At 39.8% G+C, this 21,090-nt stretch overlaps 1 protein-coding gene across 9 annotated transcripts in view; it reads left to right on the top strand.

Annotated features, from left to right (window-relative positions):
• The window catches only part of LOC105085616 (guanylate-binding protein 5), a 47,648-nt gene that overhangs the window by 4,843 nt on the left and 21,715 nt on the right, over positions 1-21,090 (top strand). For 6 of the 9 annotated variants that reach the window (XM_064488656.1, XM_064488655.1, XM_064488658.1 and 3 more), the window contains 11 exons: positions 259-368; positions 630-826; positions 1,200-1,442; positions 1,940-2,023; positions 2,486-2,766; positions 3,532-3,744; positions 4,526-4,628; positions 4,923-5,113; positions 12,722-12,803; positions 13,158-13,345; positions 20,948-21,057. In XM_064488656.1, the coding sequence (XP_064344726.1) occupies positions 259-368; positions 630-826; positions 1,200-1,442; positions 1,940-2,023; positions 2,486-2,766; positions 3,532-3,744; positions 4,526-4,628; positions 4,923-5,113; positions 12,722-12,803; positions 13,158-13,345; positions 20,948-21,057 (1,802 nt within the window). Of the gene's footprint in view, positions 1-258; positions 369-629; positions 827-1,199; positions 1,443-1,939; positions 2,024-2,485; positions 2,767-3,531; positions 3,745-4,525; positions 4,629-4,922; positions 5,114-12,721; positions 12,804-13,157; positions 13,346-15,951; positions 16,098-16,529; positions 19,331-20,947; positions 21,058-21,090 lie in introns of those variants that run through there. The other 3 variants (XM_064488662.1, XM_064488663.1, XM_064488659.1) reach the window with 3 other exon arrangements.

Raw genomic sequence — 21,090 nt, 5'->3', positions numbered from 1 at the left:
TTTTAAGTACTCTGGTTATCTTCACTAAATTTGACTATCCATTTTGAAAATACCAGTTATGAGAGGGACTGGTAAGTTAACAGTATACGGCTTTGTATAAAATGATCAATGCTAATGATGGAACTATTCAAAGTTCACATGTTTCTCACAACCATTTTTGTTTATCTTGTTTCGCACTTGTAGCTCAGGGGCCCGTTTTTAATAATTGTCCATATGGCAATGCCATGAGACATGACTGAGATTTGTTCTGACCTCTAGGGTGACAAGAAGAATGACACCCAGATATTTGTACTGGCACTGCTACTAAGTAGCACCTTTGTATACAATACCATGAACAAAATTGACCAGAGGGATATCGACCTCTTGCAGTATCCTTTTGTGGTTCAGGACGGCACCAAAGCCAGAGAGAACGCCTCTGTTCACCGTCTGTGTTCATGAGTCCTTGTGAATCAAACATAAAATGAAAACACTACAAATGTTAAAAACACAGGATAAAGACTCTTTATGTTTGCTGATGAAATGAGGAATTGGTACAACTCAAAGGGCATATAAAAGTACAGGCAGGCGCGGAGCTAGGTGCGGCTTAGACGCAGCCCTATTTGCAACAGTTTTCCTTGATTGCATCTCAGCTATGTGACGGAGCTGTCAGGTCTGCTCAGAACAGTATCCTCACCTGATCTTGATGGGATAGAAGATGCAGCTGACTTTGTGAGCATCTGTCCAGACTTAGTGTGGACTCTGAGAGATTTCTACCTTGACCTGGAAGCACATGGGCAACTTATCACAGCAGACGAGTACCTGGAAAATTCACTGAGGCCAAAGCAAGGTAACAGCGACTTCAGTTTTGGAAAGAGAGAGAAAAGTAACACAAGATTTACCTCCTGTGTGTTTCTGGTTAAATTTATAATTTCCTATATTGACTAAAACAGACTAAACTACCAAATAAATAATTAATACTATTAACTTAAAGTGAACTAATAGATTCAGTATTAAATTGTGTGCCCACCTCTTCTTGAAGCAAATTACTTTTCCATTTTCCATTTTGATTTCCTGATTGATCCCCATTTTAACTTTTTGCTTAGGGTTTGTAAAGATACAGTGAAACAAATAAGATCTGGTAGAAGGCACATTTATTTGTGGGAAATGCACTAAAATGAATATTACTCTTATATAAATAAATGCTCTTTTTCCTTCCTCAGGCACGGATCAAGGTCTTCAAAATTTTAATTTGCCCCGTCTGTGTATACAGAAATTCTTTACAGTGAAGAAATGCTTTATTTTTTATTTACCCACTCTTCGAAAGAAGCTTGCCCAGCTTGAGACACTGCGTGATGACGACCTGGATCCTGAATTTGTACAACAAGTGGCAGATTTCTGTTCCTACATCTTCAGCCATTCTAATGCTAAAACTCTTTTGGGAGGCATTAAGGTTAATGGATCTCGTGAGTACCTTTTTAAGGATTTTCTTTTAACTCAAAATAGAGAATGGGAGCACTGTTGTAACTTTCCCCTTCCACTGTCAATGCTGGAAATGCATTGTTAGCTACTTCCAAGAAAATCATATGTGTTATATTGATTAAATTTCAGTCAGTCACAAAAGTATTTCTAGTGCTTTTTAGCAGTGCCTCCAAAGTAAGATAAAATAGGAATGTAATCGGAAGAAAAGGTCAAGTTTAAAAAGTTCTACCTGTAAGTGGTCCAGTGTTGAACCTGACTGACCCACATGGCAGTTGGCAGCATTTCGTACACCAAAATGGTGGATACTTACTGTGTGTCACAGCCTTTGAGAGGAAGAAGAAGAAGACACAAACATTTTCTGTAGAAATGGAATGTACCTGATACAAACATTAAGCAAATAGATGCCAAGTGTGCCTAGAAACCTTAAAGAAGTCTAGACAGACTTCTTGATTCAGTTGTTCCTAAATACTGTATGTTTCAGAACTCTATAAATTATTGCTGCGCTCTAGAGGGAACGAAAGTGTACAAAGGACAATGAAGACAAACAGGAACGTTGCAACAAAGAGTACGGTGATCTGGTCTAATTTGCCTACTTTGTGTTTTTTCTGATGAGGGTAACACTCATACCAGCTTTACATGTTGAAGTGGAAGAGAAAAGGGAACTCTGAAGGGAACAGAAACCCGCAGTAGAGAGAAAGAAAGGGAAGAGTCAAAGGCAAAAGGTCATAGTATTCTAATCAGAGGAATACACATAACTTTATATAAACATTTGCTCATTCTCTATGAGAAAATGATGAAATGTGCATGCTCACATAGATCTTGAACTTTCCCCTTTGAAGACTTTCTTTTCTCAAAAAATGAAAGATATATCTTCTTGGTCACATAATTTCTCAAAGGAATTTATTTGGACCACTTGAATACTGTGCAGAAATGTTGAATATGTTAAATTAGCATTCTCAGAATTACTCACTTCAAAGCATGTCCTTTGACTCTGCAAATAATTCAAGCATCTCTTCCTCCTATAAAGGTCTAGAGAGCCTGGTGTTGACCTACGTCAATGCCATCAGCAGTGGTGATCTGCCCTGCATGGAGGATGCAGTCCTGGCCTTAGCAGAGATTAAGAACTTAGCTGCAGTGCAAAAGGCCATTGCCCACTATGACCAGCAGATGTTCCAGAAGGTGCAGCTTCCCACAGAAACCCTCCAGGAGCTGCAGGACCTGCACAGGGCCAGTGAGAGAGAGGCCATTGAAGTCTTCATGAAGAACTCTTTCAAGGATGTGGACCAAGGTTTCCAGAAAAAACTGGAAGTAATTGTCTTTTTGGCTCTAGTTCATGGAGCTTAGGGGCAATAAAAGGCAAAGCATTGCTATGAAAGGCAAAATGAGGACTTAACTAAGAAAAACAATTCTTACTAGACTAGAAGATAATGACTATCACTATGTGGCCAAGATATCACTATCTTTCTGAAAACAAATAAATAAACCTGTAACCACTCCGGACCCTATAGATTCTGAAACTTTCACACACAAACAACTTAACTTACCATGTTACAATCATGGACTAATTTTTTTAAGTAATCTTATTCCTTAAAATATTATATTCATAATATATTACCTTTCCATTTTTATTAATCAAGTATACAGATTTGCCAAATGGATCTACTAAAAGATTATGTCCCCAGGTTTAATAGCACACACTCATCATTCTGACCAGTCATTCCATTCTACCTCCTCATTGGGAATCCCAGGCCTAGTATAATACTGAAACTAGGATGATTGTAAAACTGTAGGTTGCATTTAAAATTAGGGCATGAAGTTAGAGATCTGCAGTGTGAAGATTATACCCAAAGCAGAAATGGAAAAGAAAGATATTTCGGGATACTTCAAACAGAAGTCAGGTCATTTTTCTATAGTGTATCATCCTTGAAACTTCTAGGTTTGCTAGGGAGGATATATTATTGCTTGTAGTCCTCTAAAACTTCCAGAAAGATAGAGATATTCCTTTTGTGAGTCACTTCTAGAAGAACTGAAGTGTTGCTAACACCCTTTCCATGGGCCTTTGTCCCTTTGAAGACCCTGCTAGAAGCCAGACAGGATGACTTCCATAAACGGAACTCAGAGGCATCCCTGGACCGTTGCTCAGCTTTACTTCAGGATATTTTTCATCCTCTGGAAGGAGATGTGAAGCGGGGGATTTATTTAACAGCAGGGGGGCATCGTCTCTACGTTCAGAAGACAGAAGAGCTGAAGGCAAAGTACTATCAGGAGCCCAGGAAAGGAATACAGGTATCCCCAGTTTCATGTATTAATTAATTTATTGTATAATTAACTTAAGTAAGTAATTAAACTGTTGGGGGTCTTCTTTCAAAGATCTATGATCACAGACAGAAAGAACTAAATGCTATCACCATAATTGCCAGACTCTTACTGCAACCATCAACATTTGCTGCAACAAAGGGACTTTTTCAGTTATACAGGACAGAATCCCAATAACTGAACTGACTTAAGAAAATAATTCACTGGCTCACATAAGCTAAAAGCAAAGCGCTTAAATTTAGTTGTAAGTGTAGGTATGTCAAGGGCTTAATATAAGCAGTCTATGCCATGTAATAATGCAATCAGTTCCCCCCTTTCCTTCTTTCTTTCCAATCCCACCTGCAGCTTTCTGTTCTGTTTTCCTCACCATTGGCTTCATTCTCAGGCAGGCTCACCCTGCACGGCAGCAAAGATGACACCAACAGCTCCCAGCTTAACTAGTCCTTTGTGGCCTCGGTCTCAGGAGAGAGAAAGCATCTTTCCAGTATCCATATCAGTCTTTAAAACACCCAAGTTGCAGTATGTTTCTGTCTGTACCCAAATCTTTTGCGTCTAGTGGCCTTGGATGCTCTGATAGGCCAGCCCAGAGCATGTGCCCACCTCTCAACAGAAGAGGCTTCATTGACAGTTTCACTAAATATAGGCTGAGCACTTGCAGGGAGGAAAGGGTGCTAGGAAGAAAAAGAAATAAAGAGGTCTACAACATTTCTAAGTATTTCCTACCTCTAACTGCATCTGTTGTGGTTCCTAGGCTGAGGAAGCTCTGCAGAAATATCTACAGTCCAAGGAGTCTGTGAGGGATCGCATTTTGCAGACAGACCTGGCTCTTATAGAAAGAGAAAAGGAGATGGAAGGTGAGAAGAAAATGGGAAAAGATGCAAGACAGAAATCCTACACATTTTTAATTAATGTGGCTTGGTTCACATGGGATCATTAAACTAGAGCAAGACTGGCAAAGATGTGCCACTCTTAGGTCCTCAGTCTGTATCTGAATAGGGCATGTACTGTCAGCTAGAATATGATTACCTGGAGAGGAAAATGACCCCAGGGAATGTTGTCTATGCAGTAGCAGCAATAGCAAACAAGAGTGGGGGCAGAAGGAAGGGTACTTTAATCCTAGAGATGTTTGTCATTTACCTTTTTCTTAGAGGCACATGTAAAAGCAGAGGTTCTGAAGGCTGAAGAACAAAGAATGTGGGTGGCAGTTCTAAGGCAGTACCAGCAAATGATGGAGCAGAGGCAGAGAATCCTTCAGGAACAAGTCAGACAAATGGAGAGAAACAGGATATTCCAGCATCCATTGCAACAGAGGGCCCTGGACCTGAGGCATCATTGCCAGGTATTAATCAGTTCTTTCATCTCTGGATTTTAATCATTATCTCTCCTCTCTGTATTGATGAGAACATGCAGCACTGACAACGTGTGAACGGCAGCGTAACATTGTGGCTCAGGTCAAGGACTCTGGAATCAGACAGCCTAGGTAAGAATCTCAGCTCCACCACTTATAAATAGATTGTTTGGAGATGGTAATGATAGCTTTTTGCAAGGGTATTGACATAAATGAGTCAATATTTGTGTTTAGAATGATGCTTTGCACAACATAAGCACTATAATTTGTTTAACAACATCCTAGAGGTTGTTTCATAAGCACTTGAAAAGAAGATACGTTGTGTTTTGGGGGGGGGTGTAATGTCCTGAGAATATCAATTAAGTCTAACTGTTTTATTGTGTTACTTAGGATTTCTGTTGCCTTGTTGATTCTTTGTCTGGAAGATATGTCCCTTGATGTTTGTGAGCGTTTAACGTCTCCGACTATTACTGTATTCTCATCAATTTCTCCTTTTATGTCTGTTAGTGTTTGTTTCATGTATTTAGGTGCTCCTATATTGGGTTAATATATGTTGACGAATATAATAGACTTTTCTTGTGTTGATCCCTTTATCATTATATAGTGTCTTTTTAAAAATCTTTTTTATGGCCTTTTTCTTAAAGTCTGTCTTATTTGATATGAATATTGCTACCCCATCTTTCTTGTTATTCCTATTTGCGTGAAATAACTTTTTCCATCCCCTCATTTTCAAACTATGTGTGTCTTCACCCTAAAGTGGATCTCTTTTAAGCGGTATATTGTAGACTCTTACTTTTGTATCCAACCTGCCACTCTGTATTTTGATTGGAGCTTTTAGTCCACTGGCATTTAAGGTAATATATATTTATTACCATTTTAAACATTGTTTTCCAGTTGATTTTGTATTTGTTGTTTGTTTGCTTCTTTCTCTTTTTGTTTTTCTATACAATTTTCTTTTGTATTATGCTTCAGTTCTTTTTTTGTTTGTTTTTATGTGTCTATTGTATGTTTTTTATTTGTGGTTACTCTGTTTTTCAAGTATGTTAACCCATTAGTATACCTTGCTTTACACTTGTAATCATATAGGCTCAGACACATTCTAAAAAAAGAAAAAAATATATATTTTCTTTTTCCCCTCTCCCATATTTTATGGTTTGACATCCTCTTTGACATCTTCATGTTTATTCTCTTGCTGTTCATTGCAGTTATTGTCACATTTCCAATAGTGATTTACTCTTGTCTATAGATTCTTGCCTGTTTTCTGTTTAGAGGGGACGTTTCAGTGTTTCTTTAGGGCAGGGTTAGTGTTGCTGTGCTCTTTTAGCTTTTGCTTGTCTGAGGATATTGTGGTCTCTCCTAGTCTAAGTCATAGTCTTGCTGGAGAGAATGTCCTTTGTTGCAGTGTTTCTCTTCCAGGACTTTGAAAATATCTTGCCACTCTTTTCTGGCAAGCAACGTTTCTGTAGAAAAACCAAGATAGCCTTACGGGGGTTTCCTTGTAACTAACTCTGTTTTTCTTTCGCTGCCTTTAGAAATCACTCTTTATCTTTAGCTTGGCCGTTTTAACTATAGTGTGTCTTGGTTTAGGTCTGATTGGATTCATCTCGTTTGGGACATTCTGTGCTTCCTGTACCTTGATATTCGTTTCCTTCTTCAAGTTTGACAAATTTTCAGCCATACTTCTTTCAAATATATTTTTGATTCCCTTTTCTTTTTCTTTGCCTTCTAGGACCCCTCTTTTGCACAGATTGTCATGATTTATATTATCCCATAGGTCTCTTATATTACTTTCATTTTTTTTCATTTGCCTTTCTGGCTCTTGTTTTGATTGGGTGATTTCCATTATACTACCTTCCAGATCACTTTTTTGTTCTTGTACATTATTCAGTTTGCTCTTTATTGCCTATACATTGGCTTTCATATTGGCAAATGAGTTTCCTTTTTTTTTTCTTAACATTTTTTAATTGAGTTATAGTCATTTTACAATGTTGTGTCAAATTATAGTGTAGAGCACAATTTTTCAGTTATACATGAACATACATATATTCATTGTCACATTTTTTTTTCTCTGTGAGCTACCACAAGATCTTGTATATATTTCCCTGTGCTGTACAGTATAGTTTTGTTTCTCTATTCTACATATGCCTGTCCGTATCTACAGGTTTTGAACTTCCAGTCTATCCCTCCCCACCCACCTCCCCCTTGGCAACCACAAGTTTGTATTCTATGTCTATGAGTCTGTTTCTGTTTTGCATTTGGTTTGTTTGTTTGTTTGTTTGTTTGTTTTTTAGATTCAACATATGAGTGATCTCATATGTATTTTTCTTTCTCTTTCTGGCTTACTTCACTTAGAATGACATTCTCCAGGACATCCATGTTGCTGCAAATGGCGTTATGTTGTCAATTTTTATGGCTGAATAGTATTCCATTGTATAAATATACCACCTCTTCTTTATCCAGTCATCTGTTGATGGACATTTAGGCTGTTTCCATGTCTTGGCTATTGTAAATAGTGCTGCTATGAACATTGGGATGCAGGTGTCTTTTTGAAGTAAGGTTCCTTCTGGATATGTGCCCAGGAGCGGTATTCCTGGGTCATACAGTAAGTCTATTCTTAGTCTTTTGAGGAATCTCCATCCTGTTTTGCATAGTGGCTGCACCAAACTGCATTCCCACCAGCAGTGCAGGAGGGTTCCCTTTTCTCCACAGCCTCTCCAGCATTTGTCATTTGTGGACTTTAGAATGATGGCCATTCTGACTTGTGTGAGGTGATACCTCATTGTAGTTTGATTTGCATTTCTCTGATAATTAGTGATATTGAGCATTTTTTTTTTTCATATGTCTATTGATCATTCGTATGTCTTCCTTGGAGAATTGCTTGTTTAGGTCTTCTGCCCATTTTTGGGTTGGGTTGTTTGTTTTTTTCTTATTAAGTTGTACGAGCTGCTTATGTATTCTGGAGATCAAGCCTTTGTCAGTTTCATCAGGCAAATGAGTTTTCTAATGTTACTAGATCTTCTTTGGAGTTTCTAGTTCCTTGTTACAGGCACCAGCATTTCTGTTGATAGCCTTTATTAATTCCTTCAGTATTTTTATTATCCCTTTTATGAAATCAAGCTCTGGTAGACTGGAGAGGTCTGTTTCATTGTTCATTCAGGGAATTTCTCTTGTTCTTTTCATTGGGAGTGGTTCTGCGGCTTCTTAATTTTGCTTCTATTTCTCTGACTGTATGAATTTAGAAGTAGCAGTTGTTTACTGTGGCCTTGAAGAGCTGTATTTATGTGAGCACATCCCTGTGTAGCCTGTGTGCATCTAATATTTTTGTTGTGAGCACACTTTTTAGTATGAATGGCTGCCACATCTTTCCTCCATGTGTTGTGCTGGCTGTTATCCCTTTGATTGGGCATGTGGTTGGTGTTGTGGTGACCAGAGCCTGCACTGGATGTTAAGCAGGGCCTCCTCTTTGCTCTGCAGTTGTCACAGCCCTGTTGGAGTGGAAGCCCCCAGATCTATTTCTGAGCTGCAGTGTGATGTAGGCTGGACCGGAGGGCTTCCACAGGAGAGGAGCAACTGAGTATTCCTTCACAAGAACTGTCTACCAGAAAGTGCACTCTGTAATGTCTGTCATTTGTTGTGCAGGTTCAAGACAAAGTATATGCTGTTGCTGGCACTCCCCTGGGCCCTGCCTCAGCCATGTGAATGCAAGCAGTGTGCTCTAGTGTCCCTCAGCTGTACTCACAAAGCCACCAGGGCTGATCCATTGAAGTCAGGCACCAGGAACTGCTATAGTCATGCATAGTTGCTCACCTGGATTTACAGGGTCAGTCCTGACCTCAACACTGCTTCCGTGTGCACTTGCCAGCTGTTAACACCAGACGTCTCCCAGCTGTGCACCAGTATTCTGCTCAGGTGTCTCACAGACACTGAGTTTACGAAGGCTCCACTGGTATAAGTCTGCCAAAGACACTTGGGAGACAACATAATTTCAGCCCTGATTCTGAAGTTGTGTGGCCATAGGAATGGGCACAGATGTCAGCCCCACCTCTGCTTGGGGGAAACCTGCCAATAATTGCACCCTTTCCAGAGCAAGCTGAGTTGGAGACCACTATTGCAGAGTCCTTCCTTTTCTTTTGCAAACCTGTGTTAACAGTGGGGTGTTTATGGCAGGGCCATGCCCTGTGATGATGCCAAAAAGGAAGCAGCTATGGTGGGGTCTGCCCCTCACTTTGTGAACACCAACAATGGAGCTTTTAATGGCAGACCCAGGCTCCTTTGCACACACTCTCAGTTTCAGCCCATACCACACTCCAGCCCCTTCACACTGTCTCTGCACAGTCAACCTCTGTCCTCTCCCTGGGTCCTCTGAAGCCCGAGATTCAGCACCCAGTCCTGGCATGCAGCAGCAGGCTCGCATCTCAGGTTAAGTACTACGTATGCTCTGTGCAGGTTTCACTCCATTCTGCCTGCTGCAGAGTGGTTCTTGCACTCTTCTCTGAGCACTGAAGCTCACTTTCTGTCCAAACTGATCACTCCACTGGTGAAGGGGCTTCCCGGTGTGAGGGAACTTTTCCTCTTTCACTGCCCCTTCCCCAGGACACAAGCCCTGTTCTGATTCTTCTCTTTTTCTTTTTTTGTCCTATCCAGTTACATAGAGATTTTTCTTGAAGCTTTACTTAAATAAGATCTTCTGCTAGAGTTCAGCAGATATTCTGTGAAAATTGTTCCATATGTAGATCTATTTTTGTTGTAATTGTGGGAGAAGGTGAGATCCACATCCTTCTTTTCTGCCCTCTTGAAGCCCCTTGAGGGCACGTTAACTACCTTGCATTTGTGCTCTCCTCCGCTCATGATTACTGCTTTTGATGTCCTATTTTACATCTACTTGTTTTGTACATCCCTTAACTACTTATTCTGCATATAGGTGATTTTATTACTTTCATCTTTTAATCTTTCTAATAGTTCATGCGTGGGTGACTTCCTACCTTTACTGTATTTGCTTTACTGATGAGCTTTTCCACTTTGTAATTTTCTTGTTTCTAGTTTTAGTCTTTTCTTTTCTGCCTAGAGAATTTCCTTTAGCATTTGTTGTAAAGTTGGTTTGGTGGTGCTGAATTCTTATAGCTTTTGATTGTCTGTAAAGCTTTTGACTTGTCCATCAAATCTGAATGAAAGCCTTGGTTGTAGGTTTTCCCCTTTCATCACTTTAAATGTATTGTGCCATTGTCTTCTGGCCTGCAGAATTTCTGCTGAAAAATCAGCTGATAGTCTTATGGGAGTTCTCTTGTATGTTATTTGCTGTTTTTCCCTTTTTGCTTTTAATATTCACTTTTTATTTTTAATTTTTGTCTTTTTAATTACAATGTATCTTGATGTGTTCCTTTTAGATTTATGGGACCCTCTGTGCTTTCTGATCTTGGATGACTGTTTCCTTTCCCAACTTAGGGAAGTTCTCAGCTATTATCTCTTCAAACACTTTCTCAGGCCTTTTCGCTCTCTCTTCTCCTTCTGGGACCCCTGTAATGTGAATATTGTTGTCCCAAAGGTCTCTTAAACTGTCCTCTTTTTTTTCATTCTTTTTTCTGCTCTGCAGTATTGATTTCCACTACTCTGTCTTCCAGCTCACTGATCCATTCTGCCTCATTTAGTCTTTTATTGATTTCTTCTCCGGTATTTTTCATTTCAGTTATTGTATTCTTTAACTCTGTTTGGCTGTACTTTATATTTTCCAACTCTTTGTTAAGAGCTGCTCACTTCTTGCCCTGTGCATCCATTCTGCTCTCAAGTTCTTTGATTATCTCTATGATTATTACTCTGAACTCATTCTCAGGTAGATTGCTTATCTTCACATCACTTAGTTCTTCTGGGGTTTTATCTTTTTTTTTTTTTTTGTCAAGAACATATTCCTCTGTTGCCTCATTTTTGTTTAAATTTCTATTTCTGTTTTTATATATGTGGTAGGTTAGTTACACTTCTTGACCTTGGAGAAGTGGCCCGATGTAGGAGACATCCTCTGCATTTTGGCAGTGCACTCCCCTATTGTCACACAAGGGCCTGGGGCCATCTGGTCCCAGAGTATGATTCAGTCTGTGTTTGCAAAATTATTGCACAGGCAGTGGGATTGTAGTTTTCTTGCTTCTGGTATCTGCCTCCTGGTGGATGAGGTTGGTCCAGCTGCTTGTGCAGGATTCCTGGTGGGAGGGGCCAGTGACTGCCTACTGGTGGGTAGGGCTGTATCTAGGAGCAAGTCTAAACGCAGCTGTGAGGTGAAGAAGGCTTTAAGCAGCCTGCTTGCTGATGGGTGGGGATGTGTTGTTTGGCCTGAAGTGTTCCAGCATGGAGCTTACAGGCTGTTGGGTGGGGCCAGGCTTGGTGTTAATGATCCAAGATGTTAGCCACCAGGAGAGTTCATGCAAATGAATACCCCCTGATATATCCTCTACCGGTTTCTATGTCTCCACTGTGAGTCTAAACAACTCCCCACCTCTCCAGCAGAACCTCCAAGATGAGCAGGTAGGTCTGACCTAGGCTTCTATGAAATTACGGCTTTTGTTCTTGGTCCCAGTGCATGTGAAAATTTGTGTTTTAAGAGTGAGGTCTCTATTTCCTCCATTCCTGTGGCACTCCTGCAGTTAAGCCCTACTGACTTGCAAAACCAAATGCTCTTGCGGCTCCTCTTCCTGATACTGGACACCTGGGCTGGGGAGCCTGACATGGGGCTCAGAACTCTCCCTCATGTGGGAGAAGCTCTTCAATATAATCATTCTCTATTTTGTGGATTGTCCACTGAGGGGTATAGGATTTGATTTTATTGCAAGTCTGCCTTTCTTATCCATATTGTTGTCTTCCTTCTTTATACCTTTAATTGAAGGTCTTTTGTGATAGTTTCCTGTCCTTTTCATCAATGGTGGTTCTGCAGTTAGTGGCGATTTTGATGTGCTCATGAGAGGAGGTGAACTCAAATTCTTTCTACTCTACTATTTTGGCTGCTCTCCTCAGAGAGGAAGATGTTGAGGCCAGAAACTGGCTTCTTACAGCACTCAGCTCTACACACCTCTGCCTCATGCCAAGATGGATTCTCCCTTGGGCTACAGCATGGCACTGGCCGCCAGTTTGCTGGTGGCCAAGAGTTTATGAACAGTTTTTTTGAGATATAATTTATGCACCATAACTTTCATGCATTTAAAATATACAGTTGATACAAATGTACCAATGTAAATGAAAAATGATTTAACATGGGGCAGGCAGTTTAGGAAATCTTCCTGGAAGAGGAGTGTGATATAAATTTTGAAAAAATTGTACTTATTATCCAGGGTGGGATGTTACCAGCAGAAAAAACAGCATATGAAAAATTTGAAAGCACCCAAGGTTACATATTTGTAAAACTGCATGTTCTTCTGACTGGCTAAAGCTAGCATGGGTGATAAGGAGCAACACTGGCAAGAAGGCTGGAGGAACAGGGAGGCAGGCAGGATCTTGGAAATTTTATTTGTAGAAGGCTACCAGGGAATGTTATTCAGAATAGATCTTTTTCTCAGACTATTTCAGCACAAGTTCAGCTCTGAAATTCCTGACATATCTTTGCCCTTTTGTGGTCTCCAGATCTTATGGAAGATAACAGAGGAACTAGAAATCTGCATGAAGATAAATGAGTTCCTTCGTGTTGCAGAAAAGACCTTAGCAGGTACAGGGAAGGGTTCAGCTCACAGTGGGATGGGGAAGTTCCTGCAGTGCCCTCTGAGAACCCTCACAGCAGGCACTTCCAGAACTAAGGAGCTTCTTCTCTTCCCGTGAACACACTCTGCTTAATCTGAAAATAAATGCAAGTTGTGTTTGTAGGTCCAGCCAGTCAGGAAAGGCCTTTCCCAGCAGGTTCTAACAGTTTCCCTTGATATGTGATCATAGGCAAACCTAGTCATTTCCATCTGCTTTTTCAAGACAGTTTGGTAACTGAAAACATAGACAGCTAAGGAATGGGGTTTGTAGCTCTCAGGGCTGACTCTTGTTTTCTTTTTTCTCTAAAATCTACCTGGAGCAGAAGAGAAAGCCAAAAGAGAGTCATCTGAAAAGGAAAAGAAACTTCATGAGCAAAAGGTTAAAAAGCTGCTGAAAAAATGTGAGAACCTAACGAGAGCTTTCATGGAATTTAAAGCCAAAATGACAGAGGAGATAAGAGTGAGAGAGAGCCTTTTGAAGGAGATGAATGAGAGGATTAAGATGCTCAAGGTAAGTCTGGTCTGGGTCTGGGCAGTGACTGTGGAACAAAGCTCTGGAGCCTCAAGAAGCTATGGATGAAAATTAAAGCAAAGTCACAGGGGGAAGCACCAATAATTTAATGCTTTAACTCACTAGAAGCCTTGATTTTTTAGTGATTTGTGTCCAGGCAGTTGAGTGAGCTTCTGGACCATCCAGGAGGACCTTGGTACTTTCAAGCATTTATAAGATATAAATAACTTTCTCAGGGCTTGTGCTGCTGTTTTGATGGATTCCTGGATAACCTCTGGTAGCCGGTATTAAATGGGGTTTCCAGGATTATCAAGTAGTTATTCCAGCTGTGTCTAATATAAGCAGGAATTGGTTCAATTGACCAAAATTACTGCCAGTTACTAGGAACGCTACTACCACCCTAAGACCCTAAGGTAGGTCCTTACAGACCTAAAAGCATCAAATACACAAAGACTTAGAAATAAGAGGGGCTGACATCTCCTAATCCAGATGCAGTTGTCTCCTGGTAAGGATAACCTGTGTGAGTCAGCACACAGCACAGGGGAAATCCTCTCTCTCTTTTTTTTATTGAAGTACACTTGATTTATAATATTGTGTTAATTTCTGAGGTACACCTTAGTGATTCTTCTATACATATACATATAATTTTTTTCATATTCTTTTTCATTATATGCCATTGCAATGTAGTGAATATAGCTTTTAGTGCTATACATTAGGACCTTGTTGTTTGTCTATTTTAAATGTAGTAGTATCTGCAAATCCCAAGCTCCAAGTTATCCACCCCCACACACCTTTTCCACTCTGGTAACCATAGATTTGTTTTCTATGCCTGTGAGTCTCTTTCTGTTTTATAAATGAGTTCATTTGTGTCCTTCTTTTTTCATTCCACATATAAGTGATATCATATGGTATTTTTCTCATTGTATTTTTCATTTACATTTCTCTGATAATTAGCAATATTGAGCATTTTTTTCATGTGCCTATCGGCCATTTGTATGTTTTCACTGGAGAAATATTTGTTTCGGTCTTCTGTCCATTTTCGTATTGAGTTGTTTGTTGTTTTTTTTGTTATTGAGTTGTATGAGCTGTTTGTATATTATGGAAATTAAGCCATTGCTGGTCATATTGTTTGCAAACATTTTCTCCCAGTATGAATAGCTACCTTATCTTTCCTCCACGTGTGCTGGCTGTTACCCCCTTGATTGGGGATGTGTTGGTGTTGTGTTTTCCGAAGCCTGTATTGAATGTTAAGCAGGGCCTCCTCTTTGCTCTTGGTTTTTGTAGCCATGTGGGAGGCTGAGTCTGACCTCCTGTTAGAGTCTAAGCCCCCAGATCCACTTCTGAGCTGCTATGCATGGTAAGCAGGACTGGAACACATCTGCTAGGAGAGGAGTTGCTGAGCATTCCTATGCAGGAGGTGTCCACTGAGAAGTGCCCTCTGTGGTGTCAACTATCACCCTTTATGGGGGCTTTACTGCCAAGGAACACCTTGTTGGCCTGCTGTGAAGGCATTTGCTATGACAGTGTCCCTCTCCTCCCTCCCTTCATGACAGCGAGTTAACAGTGGAGATTCTAAGTCCAAGCCACACCCTGTAGGCAGTGTTGCACCCCTCTGTTCATGTGGACCAGTGGTGGAGATTCCTATGGCAGACCCAGGCTCTTTTGCACACGCTCCTCACCTCAACCTGTACCACACACCACCCACTGAAGATGCCCCTGTGCAGTCAACCCTAGTTCTTTCCCTGGATCCATCCTCCGAAGCCTGGGCTCCAGCACGCACCAGCTGGCCCACATCTTGGGCTAGGGACCTCACATACCCTTTGTCCTGGTTTCTCTCTATTCTATCTGCAGAGTGGCTCCTGTGCTCTCCTCCGTGCCTCTGAAGCTCCCATTCTGTCCCAGCTTACCGCTCCCCTGGATAGGGGTCTTCCCAGGTTAGGGCACTTTCCCTCTTTCACCCTGCCTCCCCAGGAAGCAGGTCTTTTTCCTATTTCCTTTCTCTCTTTTTTTAATCCTGTGTGGTTTCAGGATGGTTTCCCTTGTAGTTCCTCTGTATAAGATCTTCTGCCAAAGTTCAGTAGGTATTCTGTGAGAACTCTTCCACATGTAGATGTATTTTTTTATGTATCTGTGGGAGAGGGTGAGCTCTACATACTTCTGTTCCACCATCCTGAAGCCCCTCTCCAGGAATTCTCTCTTATCCCATCTGGAAGTATTTATATTAGATTTCTAGGTAAGCATGGGCGTTCATAGTATTTCTAAGGTGTATGAGAATTTGTACTGTCCAGAGGGAAGGCTCTCACCCAAGTAGCATGAATGTGGCTGGAATGTCTTATTATAGCAGAAGTCCTTGTGCCTGGTTAGCCACCTGGCCAAACCCTAGTGATGGGTGAGTGTGAACGAGGTTGTGCTGTGCGTCCTCTCACCTTCCAAGCCTAAACCACAACCTATTCCTGATGTAAATAATATCTTCTCATGATTTGATAAGAAATAACTCTTTAAAAGGAAAACAGACAATTTTATAAATTGTTAATGGAAGACCTAAGTTTAAAAACACTGGGATTTTCAAAAGTTTATCTTTTCTAACACATTATATACCTTTTTAGGCCAAAATGAACAATAATAATGAGAGCAAGCAAAATACTGAAATGACTGCACTTCAGAGACCCAGAAAACAATGATGAAGAATATATATCACAGGCTTTTTGCTGGTCACTTTTGAGGAGCCAGTAAAATACATGGGATCACTAAAGTCTCCGTTTTTTTTCTTGCCAATAACTTCTGGTACTGTTTACAAGTTTTCAACTGGTCTTTGGCTGGCTTGTTTCAAAGGTTTTAAGCACTTTAGTTTTCCTTGACATCTTTATATCAGGTTGAAACAGCATCTACAAAATGTCATCAACAAATGGCAAAGAATGAATAGAATAAATGTGGCTGGATATTTAATTTAAATGGAAATGTAAATGACTGATTAGAAGATAAAGAGGTCAAATTTTAAATATCCTAAAAAAAAACCCCTTAGATTATAATGATTAATAAATGCTCTTGAAAGTCACACATGAATAATTATACAAATGGAATATGTATAGTGTGTTCTTGAACGAAGGGCCAATTCCCTGTGTAAAACAAATATCTCTTAGTTCACCTGTAAATTTTATGTGTTTTGAGTTAAAATTTCAAAAAGTCTGATTGCAGGCGTTTGGCGGTGCCACTGCGTAGACCGGACTCAGCTCGCTCGCTCCTTGCTCCGCTTCCTCTGCCACCATGTCTGACAAACCCGATATGGCTGAGATTGAGAAAGTTGATAAGTTGAAATTGAAGAAGACAGAAATGCAAGAGAAAAATCCACTGCCTTCCAAAGAGACGATTGAACAGGAGAAGCAAGCAAGCGAGTCGTGATGAGACGTGCACCGCCAGTGTACACTGTACATTCCACAAGCATTGCCTTCTTATTTTACTTCTTTTAGCTGTTCAACTTTGTAAAATGCAAAGAGGTTGGATCAAGTTGAAATGACTGTGCTGCCCCTTTTCTCATCAAAAATGGTGAACTACTGACAACGAAGGCCGCGCCTGCCTCTCCCATCTGCCTGTCTGGCAGGCAGGGAAGGAAAAGAACTTGCACGTTGGTGAAGGAGGAAGCTGGGTGGGTCAACAGTGAAATCTAGAGTGAAATGTAAGGTGATCCAAGAGGCCCTGCAGGCTGTAAAACGCAGTTTAATCAGACTGCCATTTTTTTGTTGTTCAAATGATTTTAATTATTGGAATACACAATTTTTAATATGCAAGTACAAAGTTTTAAAACCTGGAAAAAAAAAAGGCTGATAGCAAATTTGAAGTGGAGCTAATCAAAAAAAATTAAAGAGCCAAGACAATCTGAAGAGGTGCAATGAAATTTATAGAACTACAGCAATTAGGACGTGTCACTGAGGCAGAAACATAAAAACATAGCAAAAGAAAATGCTACATAGTCTAAAAATAGAACCAACAACATACCTGATTAAGTCTATATGAAAAGTATTATTTACAATCAGTGAGAAAATATAAACAGTACAGTAAGTGTTGTCAGCCAGCTGGAGAGTCATAGAATAAAGGGTGACTAGATCTCTGATAAACCTTGCACAAATAAATTCCACTTTGACTTTAGATCTAACATTAAAAAAAATGCCATAAAAACAATAAAAGTAAGATAGTTATTATGTTAACTTGGAACATTGAATTTATTTTTAAGTGACATACAACTCAAAGGCATAAAAATACTGACAAAACTACATAAAAATAAATGTAAATTTGTTGCGGTATCAGAGCATAAAGAAACTCAGGAAACAAAAAGATAACCTCAATTTATATCACAGAAGAGAGCTAATTTATACCAGTTATGTATCATAAAGAAACGCCTTCTTAGTGCAGTGGGCAGCGCGTCAGTCTCATCATCGTATGTATCATAAAGAGCCTCAAGTCAATAGAAATGGGTTGAGTAGACAGCTTATAGAAAACTGAAATACCCAAGTCACTCAAAGTAAGAGGAATGAAACTAAAACTATGAGATACAGTGTTTCCCTTCACAAGCCATCAAACTGTGTTCTCAGTGTTTTTGAAAACATGTACTTTTATGGGAGTACAAATGGTACAATATCTACTGAAAATCATGTCTAATACTTACTAAATGCCTATGTTAACTTTGGCCCAACAGGTTCTATTTTAGGACACACACACACTCACAGAAATGATGTCCACTGCAGCACTGGTTATAATGTTAACGATTGAAAACTACTTACATGGCCATCTGTATGGGATTGCCAACATGACTTTTAGCATACTCATACAATGGAATGTTATGTATCCAGCAGATTGGGAGACAGCGTTTCATTTGTAACGATGCAGAACAATTTACTAGAGCTTCTCGGCCTTTTGGCTAAGATCAAGTGTAGAACAATTTACTAGATACGTTGTGATGTGTGAAAAGTAGGATGTTGACCAATAGGAATAGTGCGCTATTTCTGCAAAAAGAGATGCAATTCGTATATACATATATGTATACACTTAGACAATCTCTGGAGTGATGCATGGGCAACTAGAAAATTGGTTGCTTCTAGAGGAAGCTAGGTTTCTGAGATCAGGAATGAGAGGAATACTACTTTATTTTGTATAAACCTTTGTATCTTTTGAAATTTTTAGGAACTATGTCATACTTGTTCAGCAGTGTAAGAGAAGCAACAAGGATGATGATAACTGTGATGGTGATGATGGTGATGGTGATGGTAGGGAACTTTGTATTCCCAGAAAATCAGCCAGCTCAAAGAGGAGGTTGTTGGAGTGGTCCAGATACCTGAAAAAAAGAATTTATATCCTAATCTTATTTGTATTATGGAGCTCATTTCTACCGCCTTACAGTCACTAACAAAGTATAAAGTATCATACTTTATGATACTGAAATCATATAAAAATCATACTTTATGACTGAAATGCCTGCTTGTGTGTCTTCTGCTTTCCAACCACAAATTAGAGTTTTAAGGAGTTATATGTGCCATCTGTCTGCAGTGCTTCTCAGTGTTTTTGGAATTCCCTGTCACTTGACTAATGTTTGCATTGTACGTTATTTATCTAAGGAACTATTTCCTATTGCAAAATCTTGATATGTTATCTCTTTATTCTAGGTATGTGTACACAATATTCAGCCTTCACTTCATCAAACATCCTGTGTTATAGATCCTTACCTTTATTTTACCTAACTAGTTTCTCCTTGAAATCTTGGATTTCCTGACTCCCCTAAACTGGGTGGGGTGGTCCTCTTTTGTGCTCCCATTGAACCTACCATGTGATTCTGAAAATTAAAATGGTCAATGTACTCCTGTCTCCCTGATGACACCTTCTACCAGGGACTGGTTTATCTCTATCATTGTAACCTCAGCTCTAATTTTCCCATCCAGCTCTTAATGTGTAACAGAGGAATATTCCTTGAAAGAATAAATAATCTTTGACCCTAAAGTTGCCCACTTTTATATATGCTCATTATGACAGATACTTCAAGGAACTCTAAAAACAAAGGGTATATTTTTAAGATCCTAATAGAAAGGAGGCAGGATTAATGAAGACTGCAATTTCTAGAAAATGGGACTGCAAGGACATGAAGGCTAATTGAGGCTTGCTAAAAAGTTGTTCCTAAGGAAAGGGTGGACTCACCATGTTTTTAGTTTGAGTTTCTTATGACAAATATTTATGAATGATGTCACTCATTTTTGACTCACAGTTCATTTGTGAGGGTTAAATATGAAAGAAAGTATCTTAGTCATGCAAATCTCTCAAGTCCATCCTTGTCCTTCACTTAGATGAGGGTACTTTTCCTGAGATAAAAATCGTACTTTTCATCCAAGGCTCAATTTCTCACTGAAATAATGTCTAAGGAATCATTGTCTGAGCATTAGGGCAGCTTTCCTCCCTTCTCTTGTCAATAGAGTCACGAGGTCTCCATTCTGGTCCTTGAGAATATCATGAGGTTGGGACTCAGCAACCCACTCGATGTCCCCAACCAAAAGCCATTGAGATAAGAGCTCAGGCATCCATGTCTCCCCAACTGGTGATACCCAAAGGTCTGCAGTCTCAATAGGTGTCCTTGGCAATATCTCAGCTGCATCACCTTGTAGAAGGGATCAGGGTTCAGGCAAAACTCTTCTTCTCCAAGAAGTCACCGTGACCTGCATTGTCCTCACCCTCACGTCTAGTCCTTGAGGTATAATCTTTCAGGGGATTCAGCTGTTTTAATCAGAAAATACCAAAAGGGTTAGAAAACCAGCAACCCACGTTTACTTAAGGCTCTTTGGGTAAAACAGGAACTAATTCTGCTTAAGAGAAAGATTTATGAAAGATAATGAAGAGGTCAAGAGTTGGATAGGTCATGACAGAAAAGATAATAATGTGATTCCATAAAACTTCAGCTTTGATGAATTTGCTGAAGTTTATTTTCTCCTAATACATTTTTTTGCTGGCTATTGCTAGATGCTTAGAATAAGTGCCCAGTACATAGGAGAAAATTTCTAAGTAATTGTTAAATACATGAAGGAGTAAAATCATTTCTTTAATCTCTTCCCCTCGAATTGAAGATGTGAGAGTTACACATCTACCTTTGCAGGTGATTTTTAGAGTTATGGAAATACGTTTTTTTTTTTTTTCTTTTTGTTATTTCTTCCACTCTATTAATCTGTCAGTAGCCTGCTGCTTAGATGCTAACTTTTCACTTGAAAGAATAGACTATAGAATTCCTGACTGAAAGTATTTATTTACAAAAGAATTACCTCAGCTCTGGTCAGGTGTCTGGAGGGGCTGGGTCAAGGAGCTGACCATTTGGGCATAGAAAGCATGTGCCTAATACACTTTGACTATCCATTTTACAAATACCTAACCAGTTGTGAGAGGGACTGGTAAGTTAACAGTATACGGCTTTGTATAAAATGATCAATGCTAATGATGGAACTATTCAAAGTTCACATGTTTCTCACAACCATTTTTGTTTATCTTGTTTCGCACTTGTAGCTCAGGGGCCTGTTTTTAATAATTGTCCATATGGCAATGCCATGAGACATGACTGAGATTTGTTCTGACCTCTAGGGTGACAAGAAGAATGACACCCAGATATTTGTACTGGCACTGCTACTAAGTAGCACCTTTGTATACAATACCATGAACAAAATTGACCAGAGGGATATCGACCTCTTGCAGTATCCTTTTGTGGTTCAGGACGGCACCAAAGC

Source organism: Camelus dromedarius, chromosome 9 (genome assembly GCF_036321535.1).
Source record: "Camelus dromedarius isolate mCamDro1 chromosome 9, mCamDro1.pat, whole genome shotgun sequence".
In the NCBI taxonomy this organism is placed as follows: domain Eukaryota; kingdom Metazoa; phylum Chordata; class Mammalia; order Artiodactyla; family Camelidae; genus Camelus; species Camelus dromedarius.
The sequence above is the reverse complement of the archived record's forward strand: the minus strand, read 5'-3'. Positions and strand labels throughout refer to the sequence as shown.